The sequence below is a fragment of the Oryzias melastigma genome, linkage group LG13 (assembly GCF_002922805.2).
Source record: "Oryzias melastigma strain HK-1 linkage group LG13, ASM292280v2, whole genome shotgun sequence".
Classification (NCBI taxonomy): Eukaryota; Metazoa; Chordata; class Actinopteri; order Beloniformes; family Adrianichthyidae; genus Oryzias; species Oryzias melastigma.
Window position 1 is genome coordinate 9,544,247 of NC_050524.1, and position 25,018 is coordinate 9,569,264.

Consider the following 25,018-nt stretch of genomic DNA (forward strand, 5'->3'; position numbering starts at 1 on the left):
AAAATCTCACCACTTAAATGCATAAAAGTCAAATTTTCTTGTTGATCTGAAGCCTGTTTTCAACATTCCCTGTGGGTGGGCGTGGCTTTTGGTGCTGAGTAGCCCCGCCCCTGATCCCCCCAATAGCTCTGTGTCTCACTATCGTAAATCTTCACCGCTGCTACATAAAAATGTCCAGCATTATCAGTAATGTCCAGCCGTATTGTTTTGGATGCATGTCAGATGGGACGAGGAAGTGAAGAGCTTCCTTGACTGAACTTCCTCCAAAATCCTGATTCTTTCTCCTTCCAGTTCACCAAAGACTCTTTTAGCTAATTCTTCAATGTTTATTGATGTTCTGGTGATCAATACATTCAATCCATTGGTTTCTCAGAGCAGAGTCCTCAAGAAAATAATGAAACCTAACATCAAAATTGATTGATTTACAATTCTTTACAGCTGCTGTCAAATGAGCCGCCGTTTGCATTTCCGTGGTCACATCAAGAAGCTCTGTGGAGGAAATTTTCCAGCGTTTGCAGCCCTGCGACTGCAAGTATTGTATGAAACTCACACAAAAAAAAAAAAAAAATCCAGTGACGTTGCACATATATGCTTACAGGGTTTTAAATCTTCTGGGTAGGATTGCTACTGTTAGAGTTAAAATGGTTTGAGATAGGGAAAAGTTGCCAAGGGGGGATGGAAATTTGGTCAGGGAATTTCCTGGTTTCTTATGAGAGACAAAAAAAAAGAGTGTTGTTTGTGTTCGATTAAATAAAGTATTGAATGAGCTTTCAGAAATTATGTCTACCTTGAGTTGCAAGACTTTTTACTGACAAAATTCAGGTATTAAATGTGGAATAAAACCCACAACAGAAATAGTGTTCTACATCCATCTAGGTGATTTCCATTGACACATTTCATACAAATTATTGAGAAAACAATCCCAGAAACCATCTCCACATCATCCGCATTTTACTTCAGTGTGGTAACCACCGTGTTTTTAAAGTCTGTGCAAGTCAAACTGCTTCCACAACTACCATGTGTAACAAAATCCTTGAAAACGAACCATGTATTTTATGTTATTTAGAGATTGAAAAGCAATAAATACTTCTTTTAGCCCAGTTAATAATAATTTCATATGTGTTTCATGTGCGGTCACTAGATGCACCTCTGTGCACAATCAATAATATGCTATTTGGATAAAACCATTTCAAAAAGTTGTAAGAATAATACAAATAGGTATACAAAAGGCTAACTGTTCCCAATAGGAAATTAAATTCTTCCTTACACATCATCATCGGTTTTGTGCTTTTTTTTTATTTATTTCAAGCAATCATTCTCTGGTAATACAATCAGCTGGAGAGATGCTTAATAATTTCTCCTGTGTCCAAGGCCTTCTAAAATCAATGAGTTTAAAGCAGGTTGCTTTCAGTCAAAGATGGCCTTGCTCCAAAACAGCTGCACATTAGAAATGCATTATGCTGCAGAGTGGAGCTGTGGTGGCCCAGGGGACCATGCTGTCACCTCCTTTTTTACTCTGCGTATGTGAAGCCTCCAACTCTACGCTAGTTGTATTTTTTTTTATCCTTTCAGTGAGGCCAGCATATATTAGTGTTTTAATGCTTAGTGCATGAATGTGTGGCTTTTTCAGTGCGGACCTATTTTTTCATTCAGCAAGGAAAATAATCAGCACTTGAATCGAGACGTGTTTTGTGTGTGATTTCTAATGCGAGAAAGTAGACCTCCTAGAAGGACAGCAACTAAAGCAGAAAAAGGGAAACATTTCAGACTTTCAGACAGGCAATTTATTAAGCACACTGTCCACCTGCTCTCTAATGCAAATTTCTAATCAGCCAATCACATGGCAGCAACTCAATGCATTTAGGTATGTAGACATGGTCAAACTGAACGGGAAGGAAAGGTGATTGAGGTAACTTGGCATGGTTGTTGGTCCCAGACGGGTTTGTCTGAGTATTTCAGAAACTGCTGATCTGATCTGTGTGCAAAATGCAACACAATGAATTTCCCACATTACAATGTACATTGCACATATAGGATCTATCTCCTTACTGGTGGTGCTGCTGCTATTTTCATTGCCGTGTAATCCTAGTACTGCCAAATAGGTAGCCGTTTTCAAAATAGCTAGACCTCATTTAAGGGAAATTGGGCCAATTTAAAGCTTATTTTTAGTTCTGTGGTCATCATTATCTTAGTAGATGATGGAACCAAATGCTGGCCTTTTTAAAGAAAAAAGTTAAGTGGGCAGAACAATAGAGACCAACACGCTTGAGCTGTTAAGTGTAACTTTAAATATAAAATAAAATATGTATTGCAGTTTAACCTAAATATAATTGTCTTAGAAATTAAATATTGTAACTAAGGTGCATGTCAGTTTTAAAACACAACTCTTAAGAAGCTCTTTTATGTTTTACAGTTACATTACTATGATATTTTTTTACATTAAGGTCAAAACAAAAACCTCACAACCCAGCACTGAACAGTCTGCCTGAGGATGTGAGGGCTTCATCCACTGAGGAAGTTTTGAAGAAAAAACTCAAAATGTATCTTTTTTCAGCTTAACTTTTAGATATTTTTTAGATTCCTTTGTGTTTTTACTGTTTGTTTTTATTGAATTTTATATGTTGTTTTTTTATTATGGCTACTCTTTTTGTCCTATTTTTGCTATTCATTTATTTATGCAAAGCACTTTGAGGGAAATTGGTGAAAATCACATTCCTCTGGTTACTTTAAAATTCAAAGACGCTTCAACTCACGATAATACTAGTTAAGTGTTTTTTTTCCCTAAAACATGCAGCTGTACACCAGTTCTCCCTTAATCCTAACCTTAACATTTTTAAACCTCTCGATCTAACGTTAAACGTAGGGCTAAAGCTACCATATAAAAGACATTGATTTCTGTGTAAACAGCTACTCTATGATTTTTTTTTAAACTAATTGCCTTTGTTTTGAAGAAAGATGAAAAACTAAAAGATCATAACCAGCCAGAGGGTTCCCATAACAATATTTAGAAAACTTTTCCAAGCTGCTCACAGCCAAGCTTTAATACTTAAGCTGCAGCCTAAGAAGACTAATCTGGTCAAAATGTTGCGATTTACTTAGTGCCAAAACACTGGAGGATATACATTGTTTTGGCAATGGACTAATCAGTCTGATGTTTGAACAACTGCCCACCAATTTGCTGAAACAAACAAAAAAAAACTTTTAAAAAGATGTTTTAGGAAACAGACTGTTTTCAAGTTTTTAAACTATACCCTGTAATTGATTTTTTTAAATCCCTCAAAAAAGAAGTTTTACATTTAGAAAAACCATACCTCTCTGATTTAAAAAAAAGTTTATAATTTTAACTAAAGTAGAATAATACGTAGTAAAGTGAAAAAGTGAACATCACATATCACTCTGCAAGAGCAATTTGTACTTTAACAAAGTCGAGCTACAACATTTTGATAGATTTGTGGTCGTAATGTGCCACCAATCTGAGGTCAGTAATCAGAACCAAAATTAATGTTCAAGGGTTATTAGGCAAATTTTATATTTTTGAACAAATGAAAGCATTTTAGGTGTATTTTAGTGTCACCGAATTAGCTCTGATTTAGAGTTAGTTATGCATTTCTGTCAGAGGTTACACCACAAACTGAAAAATTAACATTATTTTGGTCATTATATTATCCTATATTTGCTACATTGAGATATGTGACATAGGAAGTCTTTTATTTTGAAAGGATTTCATAAGAACCTTTGTCAAACATTATTTTTGAAAAAGTGCTATTGATGTTTTTATGAAAAAAAAAAAAAGAATAGTTAATTTATATGTATCATAAATAGGAAAAAAAATCAGTCTCCAAAGGGTGAGATAAGACTTTGTGGCTCCTGATTGGTTGTGGTCACCAAAAAATCAACCCAAATGGATCTTTAGGTGTTGAAGGTTGCAGACTAGGGATTGGCTGCTGGGTGTGGATTTAAAAGTGATGACGCACACTAGAAACGGAAGTTCACATAATAACGGTACGTCCAATATTCATCACATCCCCTAATGTGGCTGCATGAGCCTCAAAGGAACAAAAAGACACACTTGCACTCCTGTCTACGATCCTCTACGGGCCTGGAAAACCCCAAAACCCACAGCATCTGTATATGTCAACCCCTGTATGGATACATGTGACTAAGACCTACAGAACATCCTCTTCAACCATCACAGACTATGGTCTGCCTCTGTCAAAACGAGGGGAGTCGACAGCATTAAGTTTGCATCACCAACAATCCAGACGTCTAGCAGCGATTAGCAGATGAAAAGGGAACGCTTTACGCCTGATGAGACTCGGCTCTGCAACGCAGAGGTCCACACAGCCCAGCACACAGCCAACAGCGGTCTGCGTCGTTCACTACCTTGACAAAAAGAGGTTATGAAAGACATGCTTGTTACAGAACTGAACTGCACACAGACAGCAGCTCCAGCTTGAGGGAGAACAAGGCTCCCTTGAACTCCAACCTTGACCAGCTCTGCAGGGGAATGATAATGGCTGTATGCTATGGAGCATCCCATTAAGGTGCAACATATGAGATCTTTGGTGCAATTTTGTGCCGATGGCGATCAGTCAGTAGAATGACTCTGGCTCCTTTCTCTAGCAAAAAAAAAAAAAAAAAAAAATCAGTAGGGAGCCTTTCATCTCTTTACTCTTTAGAGTTCCTGACAGCGTTTTATAGTTTATAATGATCATATATTATGTAACACTTAAGAGAGGGCTCTCTTTGTTTCTTTTGATGCATTATAGCAAATTTAGCTTTTTTGTGCACTCAAATAAAAAATAATGCATGCTTCTTTATTAAAAAAAACATTTTTGCTTGATAATTATGACTTCAAATAAGACAAAAACAACTTTAATTTTGAAAAATTTAAGTTGGAAAATGCTTTGTCAGAATAAACTAACCCAAAAAAAAAGATAAGAGTTGCCATGTCATACAGATATTTAGTAGTATTCATATATAATGTATTTTTCACTAAAACTGCATTGAAGCAAAGGTTTTCATCCATTCATCCATCTATGCATTCATTCCGGCCTTATCTGGTTCAGAGCATTAATGAAAACAGGCCGGCTCTGCGTCCTCAACAACATCCTCCAGATTCTCCTCGGGGGACCTCTGGCTTTCAGACCAGAGAGGGAGGTATTTTAGAGAAACCTGATCCGCTTCAGGTCGTCTTGATCCCTGTATCTCAGGTTGAGAGCAATTCCAGTGGGAGTCCCTCTTCATTATCAGAAGCAGCCAGTAGCCACACACAACCAAGCACTTGCATAATTTCTGTTTACAGCAGAGACATATGAAAGGGCTGCTCACGTTTCAAAGAAAATATCTTTAAAATATCAATGAAATAAGCCTAGAATTTAAATGACCCCCTGATTTTTTAACTTTCTAGAAGAAGGATAAATGATAAAAATTTGAATTACTTATGTCAACATATCTGTAAGACCTGTTCCTCTAAAAGAGCACTAAAATGATGCACCTCATTTTAGTGATTTTGTAATATAAAATGGAGAATGAGGTGCTCCGTCTCCATTTTAGAAATATTGAATATGTGACAGAATTTGACTTGTTGGTGATGTTTTTAAATCCACTCCACAGATGGCTGAAAAATAGAGCTTAATGAGGGAAAAACTAAAAAAAAGGCTTCTTAACTGAGCAGAGAAAATGACAAAAGCTGAATTTAAAAGTCTTTAATGAAACTATAAAAGACCGACTTCTTTTATTCTGTTCTTAGCTTCCTATAAAAGCTCCTTTGAAGACATAATTTTAAGATATTCCCCAAAGACACTGACTTCTAATTACCTTTTCAGGTCGCGCTGTGTTTAACCGCAGCTTGACAAATTCTTCTTTAGTGCATACAAATGTAGTTCAACCTGCAGCGCAACCCCAAGCCGGCAGCTTCATCTTCTACCCAAAAATTGGGGTGATGGGGCTGCAAAGCAGAGCACTCACCTCTCTCCGTGTTTGGCACTCCTAAATTAATGGTGGGTATGGAAGGATCAGCGTGGTCGCTGTAGTACTCCAACAAAACCGCATCCTTTTCCCAGGTCCTCTTTATCACTGGAACTAGAACAAATAAAGCACACAAACTAAAATATCTTTTAATTTCATCTGCTTTTTTTATGTAAAAACAATTAATCAATCTGCATACATGAAATAATTAACTTGATAAGGATGCTGGGATGCAGTGCTGCTCTAAATTATGAATTTCTTGAGCCTTTAAGTGTATTATAAAGCTAATTCCTCAAGAAAAACAACCCCTAAGTGATAATTTGCTCCATTCACTCCTCTCTGAGCATTCCTCTCCAAGCCCGCTTTCTGAGCCCCTCCCAATGTGGGGGAACAGCCCCTTCCAGGAAGAGTTTGCCCTCCCACCCCAAGCTAACACACACTCACTTTTTCTTCAGAGCTAGCAGTGATGAGCAAAACGCTTGAATTTTAGCATCAAATCTGAGAAGAAGTGGTTCCTCTAGATTTGAACTTAATCGACCGGCTCTAGGTTGACGTCACAAAATGGGCGGCACCCACAAAGAGTGAGAGGCGGTGCCTCAGAGATGGCTTAAGAGATGATCTCTTACTTCCTGGTAGGAAAAGGAGGTCACGAAATTAACTCATATTTTATAAGAAATGTGTTATTTAGTGTACCAAAGGTAATATATTAAATAGTTTACGTTCAGCAGTAATATAAACAACATGAAAAGCTTTAAAAAAATCATTGTTGTTTTTGACCATTTAACTACAAAACCTGAAAATGTTCTCCACACATATCCATCCTCAAAATTCTTCAACAATTTAGTTCTAATCCTTACATATTAGTGCAGAGCTATAATATGAAATCGTTTTGGAATCAGCTGATCCACGCTGATCACATCCGCACTTCACTGCTGTGTAATGCAGCACATCAGCACGAGGCTTCGGAGGTGTAGAGTTACTATAACCAAAAGGATGTAAACACTGGAGCTGAAACTCTGGTGTTGACTCTGATTCATTTATTCAGTCTCAGTTTTTGAACAAAAAAAATCTCTCGCTAGTTTTACTTTGAAAACTGGAAGTTTCACCGACACGAAGACGTGTTTACTTCCACTGACATTAATGCTGCTCTTTCAGCTTCGTTTTAGTTCACAAACTTAAAATCCAACATTATTCTGCATTTCAGAGCAAAAAATACATCATCCCAGATAATATTTTACTACACTCTACTATAATCTAAGACGTCGCAAATATTCGTACTTGAATTTTAGGGAGCAGATGGAGAGTATCCGAGCACCCGGATACTCGTTACAGCTCTACTAATAAACGCTGGACCGGCTGCCACATATTTGGAATAAATACCAGGGTTACTATTAGAAGATATATTGTAGATTGTTTTTAGCTATGTTGTGAAAAAAAATTTGTGGAGACATTTATAGAGGAAGAGGAGAGCTCCTGGTAGATATAAGGACGAGGAAGATGATTCTACATGTCGGAATCTGTACTGCAAAAAACTAAAAAAAAAAAACAACTGAATTTACTTTATCTTTTTGTTATCACAAGAAGCCATTTTCAATAGACATCATACCCACTCCGTCCAGTTTTCTGATGATTGCAACACAATTCACTTGCATCTAAATCCATGATTAGCCTTAATAATTGATTATAGTGAGAGAAGATTGAAATGATCTCCAGAGCTTTAACTGAAATGATTAGAAGAGACGGATATGGGCTGTATTCAGGTTTTATAAATAAACAACCAAAATGTTTTTTTCACTTATGCCTCAGGGCTGTCTTTTTAAAATTACATTTCACAGGAATGGTCTTATGTATTTACAGGTTTATGTGTTCAATAGATACAATTAATAAGAGGTCTAGACTTTCACTAAAATCCTAAATTAAATTTGTCTTTCTTTTAGAAAAAAAATCTTGCTATTCAATATAAATATATTAGTGAGTATTCCGTCTGTGTGAAATTACAATTTAATAGTAGGAGTGATATATAAATTGTCTTTTGAAAAGTAAGCTATAAATGAAGCCCATAATGACTAACTTGCTCGTAATTTTTTTTATTTGACCTGTTTTTTTAACCTCACAAATCCTTCTTTACTTCAAACAAAAGGCTCACATGCAGATAAAAGCTTAATTAGGAAAAAAAGCCAGAATAGGTCTGTCGCACTCTCAGCATTAACTGATAATTGTAATTAATTTATGGAGTTGAGCAGCTGTTTTCTCTTCCTTTATCCCTTCTACTCTTAATAAATCTTTGTGGAAAAATTTACTTTAATGAGATTTCACAGAGTGTCTTACCTCTTTCATTGTGAAACTTTCTGCACGTTTTCACAGCAACAAATATGTCCTCTTTCTTTACAGGCTCCCCCTGAGATGAAAAAAAATAGAAACACAAATAACTATTTTCATAGTTATAAACTTTGACTCTATACTATGTTTCTTGCATTAATAGTACCCTTTAACTATTCAGGAGTCAGGAAAATAGTCCTATTGACTAGAGTGAGAGCAGATTTGAAAAGACAGACTGACAAAAACAGTGTTTTGGGGGCATTTTTCTCATGAGAGGGGACATTTATGTAGTGGGGATCGAAAGTTTGGGCACCCTACGTAAAATGTTATATTATTGTGCATAAGGAACCCAAGGAAAAATTGAAAACTCTTCTAAAGGCACCAGTTTACAAATGAGACATTCTTTTAATATGTAAAAAAAAGGCTTTATTTCCATAATTTACCCTTTCGAATTAACAGAAAACAAAATAATGCTGTGTGCAAAAGCTTGGGCACCCTGCAGAGTTAGTACTTTATACTGCCCCCCTTTTCTTTTAAGTTTCAACAATGCTTTATTTTGAAAAATCACAGTGTTATCTTAGCCACATTTTTGACCACTTGGGCTGTAAAGTTTAATCAAAGGACCAAAATGACAGCGTCTGAAAAAAAGGATAATGTTCCACTGGTGTTGTTGCCTTTTGCTATCATTAATATTAATAAAGTTGCATTGCATTCAAGTATAATGTCACTTTGTCTTTGAGGAGCTGTAAGCTAGCGAGTGAGTGTGAAAACAGATGCATGATGGGAAGTGGGGGAAGGCTTAAGCAAAGCCAACAACTCAGGAGAATTTCTAATGAACTGTTGCTCTGCAGAAACTATGTCCTAGAAATGACTGTTTGTTTGTTTTTGGGGGCTAAAATCAGCATATTCATAATTAAAAGACCACTGGGAACGCTTTTAAAAACTGATCAAAAGATGATCTGATGATCTAAGCTTTCAGCTCAATTTAATAGAGATAAATAATAAAAATTTACTGTGCAGTGGTGTGCTTGCTTTAAAAAAAGGCTAATAGAGATAAGTTCAATAACTTGATAGTTAAGCATCCTTTTTTATAGACTTAGAGCATACAGGGGATCACACAGGTAATGGTCTTCATATAAAGCTCTAAAATGCACACTGTAGGCACTAGATAATTCACAAGGATTTGTACAATCGATGACTAAAATGCAAAAAGAAAATCTGAAAGAAAGATTCTGAAGAGACATTAAAACCCAAAATGTACCGAAAAGCTGTTCAGATAAAGACAGCTTCTTAAAAAAAAGAAAAAAAAGAGGAAAAAATGGGCTGTTGAAATGTAGATATTTTGGCCAAAGACAAACAAAATCATCTAAATTATATGACTAAACAGGAAGTTTTGCATTATCAACACAAACAGCCGCACGCTTCACTGTGAGGTGTGAACTAACATGATGTGGCTGAAATTCTTGATAATTCAGAGCACAAAACACTAAATGCTGGAGTCATGGCAATCACAGAGGAGCCAAAAGCCACACTTTCCCCCCTCTTTTTCAAACAACAAAGCAAAACAACATGTTTAGCGTGAACGTGTTTTTCTTTTTTATCTTGTAAGCATTTTTGTGTGCAGAATAACAATCAAGCCTCCATCAAAACTGCTGCCAATTAATGATCCTCAAATCATTTTACCACACAAGACTGAAATGCTCCAGTGCTGATGTGTGCCATCGGAATGGACTGGCATTAATTTAAAAACCCTGCCAGAGAGACAAATAGCATTTCCTCCAAATTAGTATGAGACTGAACGCACCAGCGAAGATGCTTTTTAACCCGTTTAGACCTGGAGCAACATTCAGGCTCTGCGGTTTCCATGGCGAGGGGCTGCCTTTTCCACTGCCACATACTAAATATTGTCCTATCTCACAGTTTTCAAGTGGTTCACTTGATATGAGGACTATTAATGAGATCTGAAGTTAATGTGTGAACTTAACATTTCCATAATGTTTAAATATCAGTTAAAAAAATAAAGTGTAGCTTTATGATGTACAGAAAAGTTTAAGCTACAAGTTTAAAAGACCTGGAAAGGTTTTAAATAAAAGCTTTGTTAGCAGAAGAATAAATATCACTATCAGAACTCAACATTTGGTTTTAAACTTCTGGAGCATTTGATTCAAAAGTTCAAATATATGCATTTAATATTTAAAAAAATGTCACATTTTAAGAAACCAGTTTTACTAAAACCACTAATAAAAACATTTTTGATTCCACACTGATTTCAGATTTTAGTGTGAAGCATGCGATCAAAACCATAGTAAGAATGCTTTTTAGTCTATGGTGTTTTGTTTGGCTCCACAATTCATTTTCTCAGAGGGTTTACTTTGTTCAGCAGGTGTGAAAAGGTCACCTGAACTCTGGCACAGTCAGAGCAAGCAAACTAAAAACGAAGGTGTCTGTTCACTTGTAAGAGTCCTAAGGTTGTTTGGAACCAGTGTGAGAATGCAGGCTGATTCTTAATTAGAATAAAGAAAGCAAAAGTTAACCAAACATCCGAATGGTCATGAATTTTAAGCTCACAAAAAAGGCCAAATGCTGCACTTCCTTAAATGACCACTAGAGGTCGATTTTTAGAAGATAACAATCTCCAATGGCTTTCATGTGAAAAAAAAAATCAAACTTTTCACAAAAATTAAACAAATACAGTTGTAAAAATCAGGTTTTTGTAGTGTGCATATCTAGTTGTGTTTTTTCACCCCAAAAAAGTGTCTTTGTAAAGTCTTCCATTTTGGAAAACACCAGTCAATATATGACCTACTGTGTGCTTCCTTTTTGACAACTCAGCCTATGTCTGAGTTCCTTCACTACATAACGCACTAAATAGTTCGCCATTTTGTAGTGCTGTCCGAATCTACAATTCGCACTAGAAATTTCCCAGGAAAAAAAAAAGTTTAAATGTAATTTTTTAATAAACCATCCATGTTTTCATCATCAGAACACAATGGAGTCACAAATGGACATCATGAAATGTTTGCATTGATTAGATTTTCCCTTTATATGCCTGTCGTATAAAAAAAATGAAAAAAAAAAAAAAATAGTGAGGCATGCTGTCCGAATTGCTTTTAAACTCCAGGGCATTAGATAGTCCTCCACTATATAGTTTTTTAGTAGTTAGGGATTAGGGACAAATTTCTTGTGTACTCCTGCCGCTCTGCAGCGACTATGTCCTAGAGCAGCGATCCCCAACCAATGGCTCAATTGGCACCGAGCCGCGAAAGAGCAAATTAATTACACTCGTCTTTTCTATCTTTTATTTTGAGAAATCTTTTATTTTTGAAAAATAACCAGATTCTTTCAGGTACACCTTTGATCACTTGAGCTGTAAAGTTTGGTCATGGGAGCAAAATTTGAACATTTGAACTATCTTATATTCTGAAAAATCTTTTGATTTTGAAGACAACAGGATTCTCTTTGTTACATTTCTGTCACTTGACTTCTAAAAGTTGCCCGGCGCCGTGCATATTGAGAAAAGTCGTATGCATAGTGGAAGGTTTTTTTGAGTGAATTAATAAGAGATTTGTGTAGGGACGGAAGAACAAGGTAGAAACAATCCCCAACAACCCCACCGGGCAGCAGTGAAATCCTCAGTGGTTGAAGGGTCCGCAGCCACGAAAAGGTTGGGGAACACTATCCTAAACAGTTTTTTCTTATTTTGACTAAAACGTCATAATTCAAAGTCCACTGGGACGGCTTTTAAAATACAGCAAAAATGATTGGAGTGGGTATTTGATCAGTCTAGTCAGTGTATGTCACTAAAGAAATAATTCAGTCACTAATTGTGGTAATTGTGCCTCTTTTTAAAGTATTTTTATTCCTAATATAATTTTTTATAGTTATTTTCATAATGAATAATTTTAATTATTTAAAATAGTAACCCATTAGCATAAAGTCTTTGAAAAGAAGGTAAATAAAAACCTGTTTGCACTAAAAACAAACCCTCACAGTTATTGTGGTGAATTGAGAAGACAAGTCGTTTAATATTGTATTATATTTGGAGCATTATATTTTTTATTTTTATGGGTATCGGCTTGGTGTTCCCAGGTGTTTGTCTACATCGAGACAAAACAAACCAAATAAAAGTGGTACGACTTATCATTCCTTACGCATCTTGCCAGATTATTCTGGAGTGAAAATGCCCTTAGAGAAGAAATACGGAGCTTCTCTGAAAAACAAAATTTCATTTACATTTTTTTTCATCCTGATCTGGTTACATTACGAATATAGATGACCCCCAAGCTAACCAATATGTGTGCCCTCAGAAGTATCTTAGTAAAGGAGTAAAACCAAAAAAATGATACTACAAAAGAAAAAAGCAACAACAAAACATGTGACATAACTCTGGAGTAAAGTGAATGTTGCTAAGCAACAGGGGGTGATTTATTTTGGTAGATTAAATTTAATTTTGGAAAACAAACCCAAGAATTATTTGGTTTAATTGTTTTTTGTGTCATTGCTGCTGAAAGGCATATGAACGCAATACCACAGAAGGTTGCAGCTCATTTTTTTAAATGTTGGTGATGCTGAAACTCCGCCTTAGGATCCTTCGCCTAAGGCTGATCTTCTGCCAGTCTCTTGCTGTGAAACATTCATTAAATGTTGCTCCTGTTCCACTTCCCGTGAATGCAGGGAAATCAAAGCGATCCTGACAACAGAACAAATACTCACGCACTGTGTAGGCTCTTTGCTCAGAGTGGTGGCACAGTGCTGGGCACGCAGAGAGTCCTCTGGCTCAGTGCACAATTCCGGAGCGGCGGTGAGATGCGGTCCTTTCCCGCCGTCCCAGATATACAAAGCAATCTGCAATAATACAGTTTCATTTAGTAAAGTTTATGAGCTGAGGACAGACTGAAGTCTTAAAGCGATTATCTACGATTTTATAGCAAATATAGATTCCCTTGGATAGCGAAATCCCACTAAGCATATTTACAGACGGCAATTTCAGAAAAATTGAGCCTGGATTGACATTGATATTTACCCAAATATTCCTATATCTTTTTACAAATAAGTAACTTTTTCAATATATTCTCATCTTCGAAAGAATAACCTTTCCCAGACGGAGGGGGATTTTCTGTTTACTCGACTAAATCCCTGAATGCCTGAATTTAGGAGATAAAAAAAGGAGCATCTGTTTTGTACCTTGAAAATTCTCCAAAGTAATAGATATAACTTCAAGGTTAAATGGCTTTTATGCTTAAAAAAATACATTAAACTAAGAGACATTTCAGAGGAGAACCAAAAAAACATAATATAATGAAAAACAAATCCTGCCAATAAAACTTGGATATCGTCTCACCTCATGTTTCAGGTCAATCGTGAAGTCAGACTTCAGTGGCTCATCTCTCACTTTGTTTGCAAGCCTAAAATAGCAAGTCGCCATTAGGTCAAAGCCTGCCTGGTGAGTCCTTCACAGTAGAAAATGAATGAGATGTAGTGCTCAGACTCACCGAACTACCAAGGGCATGCTTAGAGCCCAAGCAGCAGCAAAGTCTGGGTATTTAAAGATGGAAGGGTTCTCGGCAAAGGCGTAGTGATGGATGATGGTCGACTCCTTATCGAAGAGCGGCTTTCCGACAAACCACTCCTGATAAATAAAGATCAAGAAAAAAAAGACAAGGTATTAAATAGCCCTCTGCAAACTAAAATTCACACAAAGAAGCATCTGGGTTTCTGTTATAATTCCGGAGTCTTCACAATTCAGCTCGCAGGTTTTCTTTGAAATTATTGGCGGTGAGTGGGTTTGCTACCTGCTGTGGAAATAATGAGATTCTTCTAAGAGCATAACGTTGAAAGACACCAGTGCAGCAACAAAATCTAATGTTTGACATATGTGGAGTTAAGAATAGATGGATATAAGTAATAAAAAAAATAACAATTCAAAAGTTGGAGTGTCTGCCACTTCAAGAAACTGTCAAACATCATGATTCATGGTGCAGTACAGCTAAAAGTTTGTAAGTTTTTTTTTTACTCTCAGAGAAAAAGTTTTGATAAAATAAGATATATTATCACATCAATTCCCACTATTCCCAGTGGTTCATTACAGAACAATGTAGAAAAAAAATCAGATACTTTCACAAGAGAGTGTATGTGACAGACATAAAGTTTGAAGATAGATATTGATAGGGAAGCAGTACATTATTTCAATACGCAGCAAAAGTTACTGAAAAGTACGCAGTGTAATGTCTTGTTACACTCTAAATTGAGAGGATAGTATAACCGGAGTAAAAAAAAAAAATATCCCTTAGATGCTATATACTGTCCACGCCGGGCATGTGTTGTGTGTTCAAGAACGAAGTATACGTGGTTTCATGAACTCACACTCAACCCATTGTGAAAGTTCAGCTGTTTGATCTTCAAGCAGTGGAACGTTCAGTTAGTTGAACATTCGCTTGTGTTCAAGGAACTCTTGGTTTGTAGGACTGGGTATCGATAATAATTTCCAGGAACGATTCGATTCGATTCACAAAAGCCTGGATCAATTCAATTACGATTTTTTTTCTATTCTATCGATTCTTCAATTCAATTCAATTTTGAGTTTACACATTTACACACATTTTTGTAGAAATACATAAAAACTACTATATGATTTGAATATATTTATATTAATCTGATTCAGTTCATATACAGTAAAATGTATTAGTGAAATAATAAGATTGTTAATAGCATACAGCGTTACATGGATTCTCAAAAGGAGAAGTTTAAACAAAACTGTTCAGATCATCCATCCATCTTCTTGTCCGCTTCTTCCCTTTCGGGGTCGCGGGGGTGCCGGAGCCTAACCCGGCTACTGATGGGCGAAGGCGGGGTACACCCTGGACAGGCCGCCAGTCTGTCTGAGGGCCTCAATCACACACACATTCACTCCCACATTCACACCTAGGGGCAATTTAGAGTCACCAATGAACCTATGAAGCATGTTTTTGGACGGTGGGAGGAAGCCGGAGTCCCCGGTGAAAACCCACGCATGCACGGGGAGAACATGCAAACTCCACACAGAAAGCTCCCAAATCCCCCAGCCGGGATTCAAACCGGGGCCTTCTTGCTGTGAGGCAAGAGCGCTAACCACTGCGCCACCGTGCAGCCCCTGTTCAGATCATTAACATCGTAAACATTGTTCTGTTTCTCCTGGAGGACGTTTCAATTTGGTCACTAGGTGGCGATCACGCTGTAGCGTTACACCTTATTCCACAAGAGGACAGTATGAGCAACAAAAACCCCAAAACTGTATTTTAGACCACAAAATGGTTTCTTTAAAAACAATTTCCTTCAAAGAGTTTAGAAAGTTCATACCTGTGAGTTTATAAAGATGATCATTTAGTCAGCAATGTATGTTTAGCATTAGCCGTCCTATAGGAAATTCCATTAAACATTTATGTGCTAAATCGATTTATATTTTTATTGATTGATTATTGATCTGTTAAGCTTAAATCAATTCAAATGGTTTTATAGATGTTATGAACCCAGCCATACCAGTTTGTATATACATGTAGAGCTCCTACCCCTCCATTTAAAGGGGCATTTGAAGAGAAAGGGGTCCCTGAGATAGTTTCTTTTAAGGGTAGAGCAAAGGGACTTTGAGTTCTGTATCTCTCTGCTGGTAAGGCGCTGCGCCGCCGGGGAGAAGCGCCTTTCTTCACATGGGTGTGCTCTGAAGCACAAACATTTACATTTAAACATAAGAAATGACTTGTTGTTTAAGCATGACCTTTCTAAAGTCATAAAACCTATGTTGTTATGTGTTTCCGAGCGCTAACAGCTCCGCGCTAACGTAGCTGACCGGCGACTGTTGATGACATCATCGAGTTGGAGTAATGTCGGAATTTGAAGACATAATTTTTCAATATCTCTCCATGTGGAGGGCTAAATGTAGAGGTAGGGAGAAGCCGTAAACAAAGCACAATCAGAAGTGTTTTTGATAAGTATGGATGGTAACGGACATTCTTTGGCTGCGGGGGTTGGGTGAGACTGAAACAAGGGTGGGGTCTATATATTTGTGGATTCAGCGTGTCTCTGGTCCCTAGCCCCCGTAAATAAGGGGTAATACTGTATGTAATGAATTCATTATTCTTTGCAAGAAGATTGCAGGCAGCGAAGAAGAATACAGCCAAAAAGAGGACAAAACTTTCATTTTGAGTCTTGAGTCGGGAAAAGCGCTGGTTGGACGCTTGCTGTTGTCTTAAAACCTTTCCACCAATCAGTGGGTGACATCGTGTGATGACAGAAGCTCCGCCCTAACAGATCCATTCCATTTTTCTATGGACCTACGACCAACGGGGGACCAGAAGTGGTACCAGTCGAGCCTTTGCTGGTGGACTTTTATTTTGAAACTCAAGCCTGTCCATAGATATGAAAAAAAAATGACTTCATAAATAGAAGAAGAGATTTTGAAATAGGTTTTTCTTTAAGGCATGTTAGATTAGATGTAGAAGAACCTGAAACTCCAGATTTTACCTAAGGTGATAATGATGTGGACGGGGAATTTTGTCTTTTTAATGAAAGAATACTAGATGTTTATAAATAATGCACACTTACTTTATTCTTGTCAAATTTTGCCAGGACTTGGACAAAAGCAGACATCTTGACATGAGTTTTCTCCTCGAGAAACACCAGCCAGGACGAGTTTTTTCCAAAGGAGCGTGAGAACCTGGGGACACAAACAAATATAAAGTTAGAAAGCTAAAGGCGAACAACAGCGAGAACAAACTGCAATCAAACGAAAGAAAACAAGAAACTAACTAGTGCTAAGATTCCCCGTTTCCTCAGTTCCCACGCTTAAATGTCCTTGGGAAACTCAGTGACCAAACTGCTGCCAAAAGTGTCTTCATTTGCAAGTGGCAAAGGATTAAAGTGCCTGATAAATTAATATAATGTAAAATTATGCATGTCTCTAAAACAATCAGTGGACAGACTGGAGCTCAGAAAGCGTGCAGACAGCTGTAGCTAGCGCAGTGCCATGCTGTTCACTCTGCAGATTAACTGCACTAATAGGCTTATTGCTGCCCTCACAGGCACATTACTGCGGTGTTTATCATTATTAAAAGCAATCAATCGCAGTTTTAATACGAAACTTTGAAAATCTTTGTTTTGACCACATCATTAATCCTTAAAAGTTTGATCTTAACGGCGAAGGGATACTTACTCCGGCAGCAGAGGGAGGATGCTCCAGTCCCCCTCATTATCTGACAGTCTGTGAAGAAGCAAAACCGCCGGTGCTTTCTGGAAGATAAACCCCACAAGACAGAGATCGATTCAATAACTGATCAATAGCTTGTCAAATCTAAAGATAATTAAAGCTGTCGGCAGAACCGAAGGGCCTTCTCCATCTCACACTGCGTTGCAATCAAGGAAGGAATTAAAGTTTCAAGGTCAACAATGTACGCTGAGCTGTCATCGTCTGTGTAACGATGACAGCCTAAATACAAGGCATTTAACGTCCTATAATAAAGATGAGCGATCAAGTGAAACTAGTTTCTGTTTGATGGGGCTCAAACTGTCCTACGATGCATTTAAGAGAGTCCAATTAAATAAGAAAGTGATAAAAGGATGGCATAGAGTCTTTTAAAAGTTGGCAAACAATTAGGCCGAATCAGAATTCTTCCCCTACAGCTTCTCCCTACTCCTACATTAAGCCCTTTAAATGGAAATTTTGAACTTCATTCCCTTTTGATGACATCATCAATACCATCATCTACCATCCTCAGAAATTACAGAGCAATATCATTTTTTTTAACTTTAAAATGTGCGCTTTTCCTGCACCGCACAGCGCGACGTGGAAGACCCCCGGTTTAGGTTTACCCTTCAAATGCCTCTACAGTTAGAGGGGTAGGGAGATGCCATGTCTTGATTTGTGCTTGGCATCTTCAAAAGCTTAAATATCGGGTCCCATAACTGTTTTTTCAGTTTCCTCAGGTTTCACAATTCCACATCAGCTCAATTTAAGTTGAAAAGTGGCCAAACAAGCCCAAAGACTAACAAAATCTAAGTATCACCACCAACTTGACTTCTATTCACAATTCTGTTCAATTTACAATTTGAATCAATTAAACATCAATTACTGTTCAAATGTTTCATTCAAAACTAATTTTATTTGGATATGAATATAATTCATGGATTTTATGAATTAATGTTGACTTTTTAAAGCAGAGACTGATTCAGTGTTGATTTACATATTTTTTAAACCTAGTCTTACAAAGTCCTAACAGATTTTTATGCAAAAAGAAGTATAGACAGCAAGCCTTATTAGCCATGGAAACCACTTTTCATTTGTCATAGTCATTTAAAAGGAGCAAATATAATTGTGAGATAATTAACATCTTAATATAATTACCTGCCCTGGATGATGGAAAATGATTTGCAAGATGAATCACATTTAGAGAAAACTGAAGATTTCACAAACAATGTTTGAACTAGAAGAAATGAGAAATGAGTTTTCTTGTCTCAAATGAGAGGTTATGGCACTCATGGAACGTTTAAGTGTAATATAAAATGCTTTATAGGGATGCTACAACATAAAAGAGTTTGAGTAATGGAAAGTTTTTAAGAATTTATAAGAACTCATGTCTGCAGGGTCACCGGAGGGAAGGACGTGGAATTCCCCTCTAATACTTGTATCAATCTGACCTAAAGTTTGACGCCACATTTTAAGTCAAGAGGCCTCTAAGTAATAAGTCATGTCAACAATAAGACATGTTTCATGTCTTGAAATGACACGTGTTTGAATTTCTCGGGATGCAGATAAAACTAAACATTCCTCCAGACGCTACAGCGTCAGCGATTGCAGTTTTTTTTTTCTTTTACTTTTTCTTTTATGCCAATTTTGCCAACTTTGTATTCATGCTTAAAGGTTGTTTTTTTGTTATAAAGAAAAGCAAGGTCATCCAGGCAGTTACAGTCAGACATTCTTTTTATCTTTTGAAAAAAACATGCTAAATTAGTGCTTAATTTTACTTAAAATCTCCTTCTTTAGTGAATGGTTATAATTAGGGAATTGATTAAATGAAAACAGGATTTCATTAATAAGGAGAATTCCCTCAAATCACACACTAGAGCTGACGGTTTTGATGTTCAGACGGATGCACCGAGCACCTTTTCACTGCTGTGCACAGCTGGTATTTCACATTCACATCTGTGATTGCAGAACCTGCTTAGACTGGACAAAATGCTTTCCTGCCTCAGTGTGTGTCTTTAGAAGAGTTATGACACAAAGACTATAAACCCGACAAATGTAGTTCATTGAGAATCAGATGAAACTTTCAAAGTAACATGGTGGAAGTTGCCTTAAAAAACACAAAAGTTGTGTTTTCAACTGTGGTTAGCAAATTAATCTTTAGGTTGCTTTTGAATGTAATTATACCTATCTTTTTTTTTGCAAACAAAACAAAGTTTTCTTGGTTATTAAAATTTAGGGATGGACCGTATGATTTTTTTCTGACCAATACCGATAACTAATATTTTCCATGTAACTGTGGCCGATAGCCGATATTTGCAGATACCAATATTTAAGAGTCTACAATGACACCAAGTTTAGATTTGCGTTTTGTTTCTTTGTAAGACTGCACACTTTTTCATTTAATATACAATCACATTATACTTGACCTTTTTAACATACAGCAAGGGATCTCATAGGAACAGGTATCACTTTAAAACTTTGTAAGTCAGACCATTTACTGACTATTAGACGTAACTGTAAATAATAAGCTTTCCGCTGCCAGAGATGAATTAGGAACAAGTATCCATGATGTCAAAAATAAAGTGTAAATCTGAAAACAGAATAAGATCAGTGGATTTGTTTTTGTATTGGTCCAATACAAATAACTTAAATTAAGCTATACCAATACTGACACTGATAGACCGCCCATCCTTATTAAAATTGTATTAAAAAGTTTTTGCTATAGCAGTAATACCCTTTTTGAAAACAAAGTGTTAAACTAAACCAGTCAAAACTGGAATTCCGATGATAAAAAAATAAAAGCCAGAGGGGATTATATTTGTAAAAACAATCGATTGTTGAATTCAGTGTAGCATGAGGGTTTCTTTCCATTGGTTTTCCCAGTGGGTAGCCTGCAGTTGTGCATAGAAGCCCAGCTGTTTGCTTGTAGAAAATGCATTTTAGCTAATAGAGCAAAATCATCTCAGCAGCAATTCAGCAGATAAACTAAAGAGGGACACTTTGAGCACAGTGTGCAATCAAACATTTCCTTTTTTGTGTCATTTAAAGATATATTTTTTATTAGGGGTTGGAAGAGGAAAGTGTCTGAGGAGTCGAGAAATAATTCCATTGGAGGGGAGCTAGATTACAGATATTGGGAATGTAGTTTTAAAGACCAACTCCGATGAAAATTATGTCATCTATGCTTTAACGTATGCTTCTAGGATTTTTCTGGTAATGGAGGACTTACAGAAAGAAAATTAAACTTAAAATTGCATTTCTGAGTATTTCTTTCCCCACATCGGACACATTGGGTAAAAAAAATTGGTATTTGTGACGTAGAAGATACACTGGACGGGTCCATTCTGATGCACTCGGAGACAACTAGATCCATGTCTGATTTGTCTGAGCTGACATCTGCCTCAAAACTGCATGACTGGATGGCTTCAACATTGCTCGCCATTTTGTTTCAGTTTGGGGGTGTGAGGGGCTGTAAGCTAGCAGGAGAACATGTAAACACAGCAGTTTCAGTAATGGGAAGGTGAACGGGGGTGCTCTATGGCAGCGGTCCCGCCCTAAACTCAGAAGCAAAGTTCTAATGAACTACTGCCCTAATGTTGTAGAAAATGATACAGGCNNNNAGAAAATGATACAGGCTTTTTTTTTTTTTGCCTTTTAAATTGTTTTATCATAGCTAAAAAAAACCCACAAGGAACACTTTAGAAATAGCTCAAAAGCTGAGTGAATTGTTTTGTATATTCCTACAAAGGGCCACTTTAGAATCATAGACTCTCATGGACTGGGTCTTTGCAGTGCAAATCCACTCTGTTGCTGAAGTGCATTTCCACCATAACATTGAGGTGAGACGTGTCCACGATGGAAGGACATTTTACAGGCAGCAAACAAATGAACACTTATTCTCCAATCGATGAAGGTCGCAATCAATCTGTGCACTGCTTCTACTAAACACATTTATTTTTTTTTTTTTGCGGTCATTCATATAAATATGGCATTTGTTGTTTTTTTCTTTTTTACATTAACCTTGAAACCCAGTTCTTTCTAATCATAGCTTGTTTTGAGGTAAAATCCATTAAACGTGATCAACTTGGCATTGTGGAAAAGTATAGAGGATATAAAGTCAAATTATTCCTGAAACGGGAAGCTGGAGTGTTACAAACACATGAACACGGTGAACAATGGCTTTTTAAAAAAAATGAATAATAATAATAAAAGTAGAGAAATAAATAAACTGAATATAAAACTTGATATTGTAGGTCAGTAAACAACAAACAATAATTAAGGTACCTAAGACAAAACAACTAAAACATCAGTTTGTGGTCATCCAATTTTACAAGTTTAGGAGTTTTTGTTCACCGAAAATAATAGTGATTTTTGTGTCAATTGCAGATTATCTTTAGAATGTAGCTTCTGTGATAAACTAGGGACATTATTTGTATTCTTCAGCAAATATTCTGTGACATAAATTCTACACGTCTTCAACATTTTCCCACTGTCTTTTCCACTTGTGGCGTTGAAAGTAATCCACAATGTTTTATAATGGCTTATGAGAGTACTATAAGACCGATGTCCGATGGTCCCAGATGTAACAGTACCAGCAATGTATTTGTTTGTGTGGAAGTACCTCGCTGTCCGGTGATTTAATGATAACTTATGCATAAATGTATGAGCAGACCCTCCCTTGTGTCTTGACTGTTGTATTTTCTCAATAAATATTAGTCCAAAACAGATGTTCTCTACATTGTGCACATCCTTTAGACTTTTGAAGAAATTAAACTTTTTGCTTCATTATTTCTTCTATTTTTTTATGCTTTTGATCTCCCTATGCAATTCAAGAAATTAAGATAAAAAAAACATACATAAAGTAAAATCCTAATCCTTATTTACCACCTAGTGATAAAAACAAACAAAGTTAAGAAAAAATGTATCTTTGAACATTTGAAGTGAATTAATAAAATTGAGATGAAGCCGATAAAAAATGGTTCTAAAAAGTGGATTTAGTAATAACTCCCAAGTGTAATTAAGTACTAAATTATGAATTACCTTTATGAGTAAAGTTGAAAATGAAGCAGCACATTGATTCATTTTCATACAGTGGATTTGTGGTGCAGCTCCAGCCTGCTGGGCCACAGGCGAGTAATCATCCCAGACAGACACATTCTGCATCAATACAGTAAATTTCACATTTTCCTCACATCAAAGGGTCTATTTACATGCTACTCTGAAATCTGAAAAAAAAGAGATTTCAGAATGTTTAGATATTTATTTCCTCAAGTGATCGGTGTGGCAGATTAGCAGATCAGAGGGATAAATCCTCGTCTTTTGGTGCTGCTTTTGTCACTGCCACTGACAGAGCCTATGAGCAGAACTATCACTGAAAAGAGGCACAGGCTACTGAACAGCCTGTTCCAAGCGCACAGCCTCAAGAGAATGAAAGAAAATATGTTTAGGAACAGGGCCGAGAATTTATCCAAAGTCTGACTGATTGTGTTTAGATGTTAGGAAAACAAATCAGCGCGGTGCTTCATCACAACATGGTCCAGGCTTTATTCTGAGCAGACGTATCGTTCTGTTTGATTTAAACCTCCACTCCAACTCTGCTTACAAGCATTCATCCCCGTGTGCCAGGTTTGTCTGCTCCAACCCAATTAGCTCAGAGTTTAGCTTTAGGATTCACTCAGTGACATATCCATCATGTTTTATTAAACAGCTCTACTTGATATTCACAGCACTTGCAAAGAATAACACAGAGAAGTATGTGGAAAAAAGTTTGGCGTTGAGATTGTATTGTTTTTTTTATTTTCTTTTGTTGCTGGTAGCTTCAAACACAGACCAGCATTGTTCTAAGAAGCTGTCGGAGTTTGGAAGTTGAGAGAAAACTCCCAATCGATCAAGACTGCCAAAAAAAAAAAAAAAAGAAAAGAGGTTCGTGGAGTGAATGGGTTTGGCATTTGGGAGAAAAAAATGCTCCAGTCACAAATGATTTAAGCCAATAAAAGGCCAGTTTAGGATCTTTTTATATATAAAACAAAAAAGGTTGCATAACTTTATTTCGATCCCCCTGATGTTCAAACAAGCATAAAAAGACTGAACCACTGCTGCTGCTAAAGGTTTTACTTTTATCTACTTTCTTTGTGAACCCACTGTGTAAATGTGTTTATAAGTTACAGCACATCACAAAATACTTAGAAGATAAAACTAAAGTATTTGTGAGGGATCTAAAAAGCTCAGAGAAGATCACCTTTTATGTTAGACCAGAGAAGTAAATATATGGGCCGTTGGTATAAAGTCAACAGCGCATTGTGTACTGCATTCTGATTGGCTGTAGACAATTGTCAATAAATTTCATCTGTGCTGTATTTCCATTACAAAAACCTTCAATTGTGTGCTGCACTTTATTTTTATTTTTATAAAAAAAAACGTTGTTTTCTACAAAGGTTTGAACTTGGAGAGTTTAAACAACATAGAAAAAGTTTGAAAATGTTCACGTCCTTTATAGAAAAGTGTAAAGTGTGCAGTATATGCAGCCTTAAAACATCAGTAATACTACTCTGTGGATTTCACAGATCACGGGTCATTTTACTGCTGCGATAAATGAGGGACCATTAAAATAAAACACAAAACAACTTGGTTTACAATATTACAGGTTTTAAACTTTTCATTTTTCCTCAAAGTTTATTGTTGAATAGTCCAAAAATCTCTAAAGTGAGTCACTGAGTCATCTGCAAAACAAACAGTGTACATCATCTTTGTCCAATAGTCCTTAATTGCACTAATGTGTTTGGCTTCGACCCATCAACATCCCAGATCCCACAGAGAGATTTGAAAAGCAGTTCTGCAGACTGACTGTTTTCTTTGAGGAGAAAGAGAAGTTAACAAACTTAGCCTATGAATTACTGCCATGAAGGTATTTAAGTGTACGGTAATCAAATGGGTGTCAAATGATCACGTTAATCGTGGTGACTTAATTACAGACAAATTAGCGCTTTATTTACTCTGGTAATCTAATATTTAATCTATAACTGTTGATGTGTTCTCAAATAGAAGAAACAAAGGTTTATCGGTTTCCATCCATCCGACAATATGGTGAAGAACAAAAAGTACGTGCTTAAATAGTACATGAGAAAAGTTAAGAACATTGGATTTTTTTCCCCATTTATTCATGCTTTGGGATTTTTTTTTTTACCCCTTTTAACCTTTCAACCCTGGAGAAAACCTTTCATTTTGCAAACTCTGCAATTGTGAAGCTTTTTTTTTTCTCTCATACCCTTCAAATTTCAGATTTTTACTTTCTCTCGGTTTAAACATAAAACGTTTTTAGCAGAAACCTTTGCAGACCTCTTGAGGTCTTCAGTCTAAATGGTTTGCTACAGGCAAGACAAAGATTTCACAACCTTTCAAAACCCATAAGTGCCTTTTAGCTAAAGTCAAAAACGGATTGATAAATACCCAACAATAAGATCCAAATTAAATGGTTCTTTTTCATTTATCTACCAAGAAGACCAGGGGAAAGCTAAA

General features: G+C 36.6%; 1 protein-coding gene across 3 annotated transcripts in view; it reads right to left on the bottom strand.

Annotated features, from left to right (window-relative positions):
* b3glcta (beta 3-glucosyltransferase a) overlaps positions 1 to 25,018 on the bottom strand; it is an 87,309-nt gene that overhangs the window by 13,253 nt on the left and 49,038 nt on the right. For all 3 annotated transcript variants that reach the window (XR_004948900.1, XR_004948901.1, XM_024277791.2), the window contains exons 5-11: positions 17,474 to 17,550; positions 16,867 to 16,978; positions 13,782 to 13,918; positions 13,631 to 13,694; positions 13,003 to 13,134; positions 8,299 to 8,368; positions 5,971 to 6,084 (exon numbers count right to left, since the gene is read on the bottom strand). Coding sequence is in view for 1 of the 3 variants with exons in the window: in XM_024277791.2 (XP_024133559.1) it covers positions 5,971 to 6,084; positions 8,299 to 8,368; positions 13,003 to 13,134; positions 13,631 to 13,694; positions 13,782 to 13,918; positions 16,867 to 16,978; positions 17,474 to 17,550 (706 nt within the window). In the remaining 2 variants the exon portion in view is untranslated. The remainder of the gene's footprint in view (positions 1 to 5,970; positions 6,085 to 8,298; positions 8,369 to 13,002; positions 13,135 to 13,630; positions 13,695 to 13,781; positions 13,919 to 16,866; positions 16,979 to 17,473; positions 17,551 to 25,018) is intronic.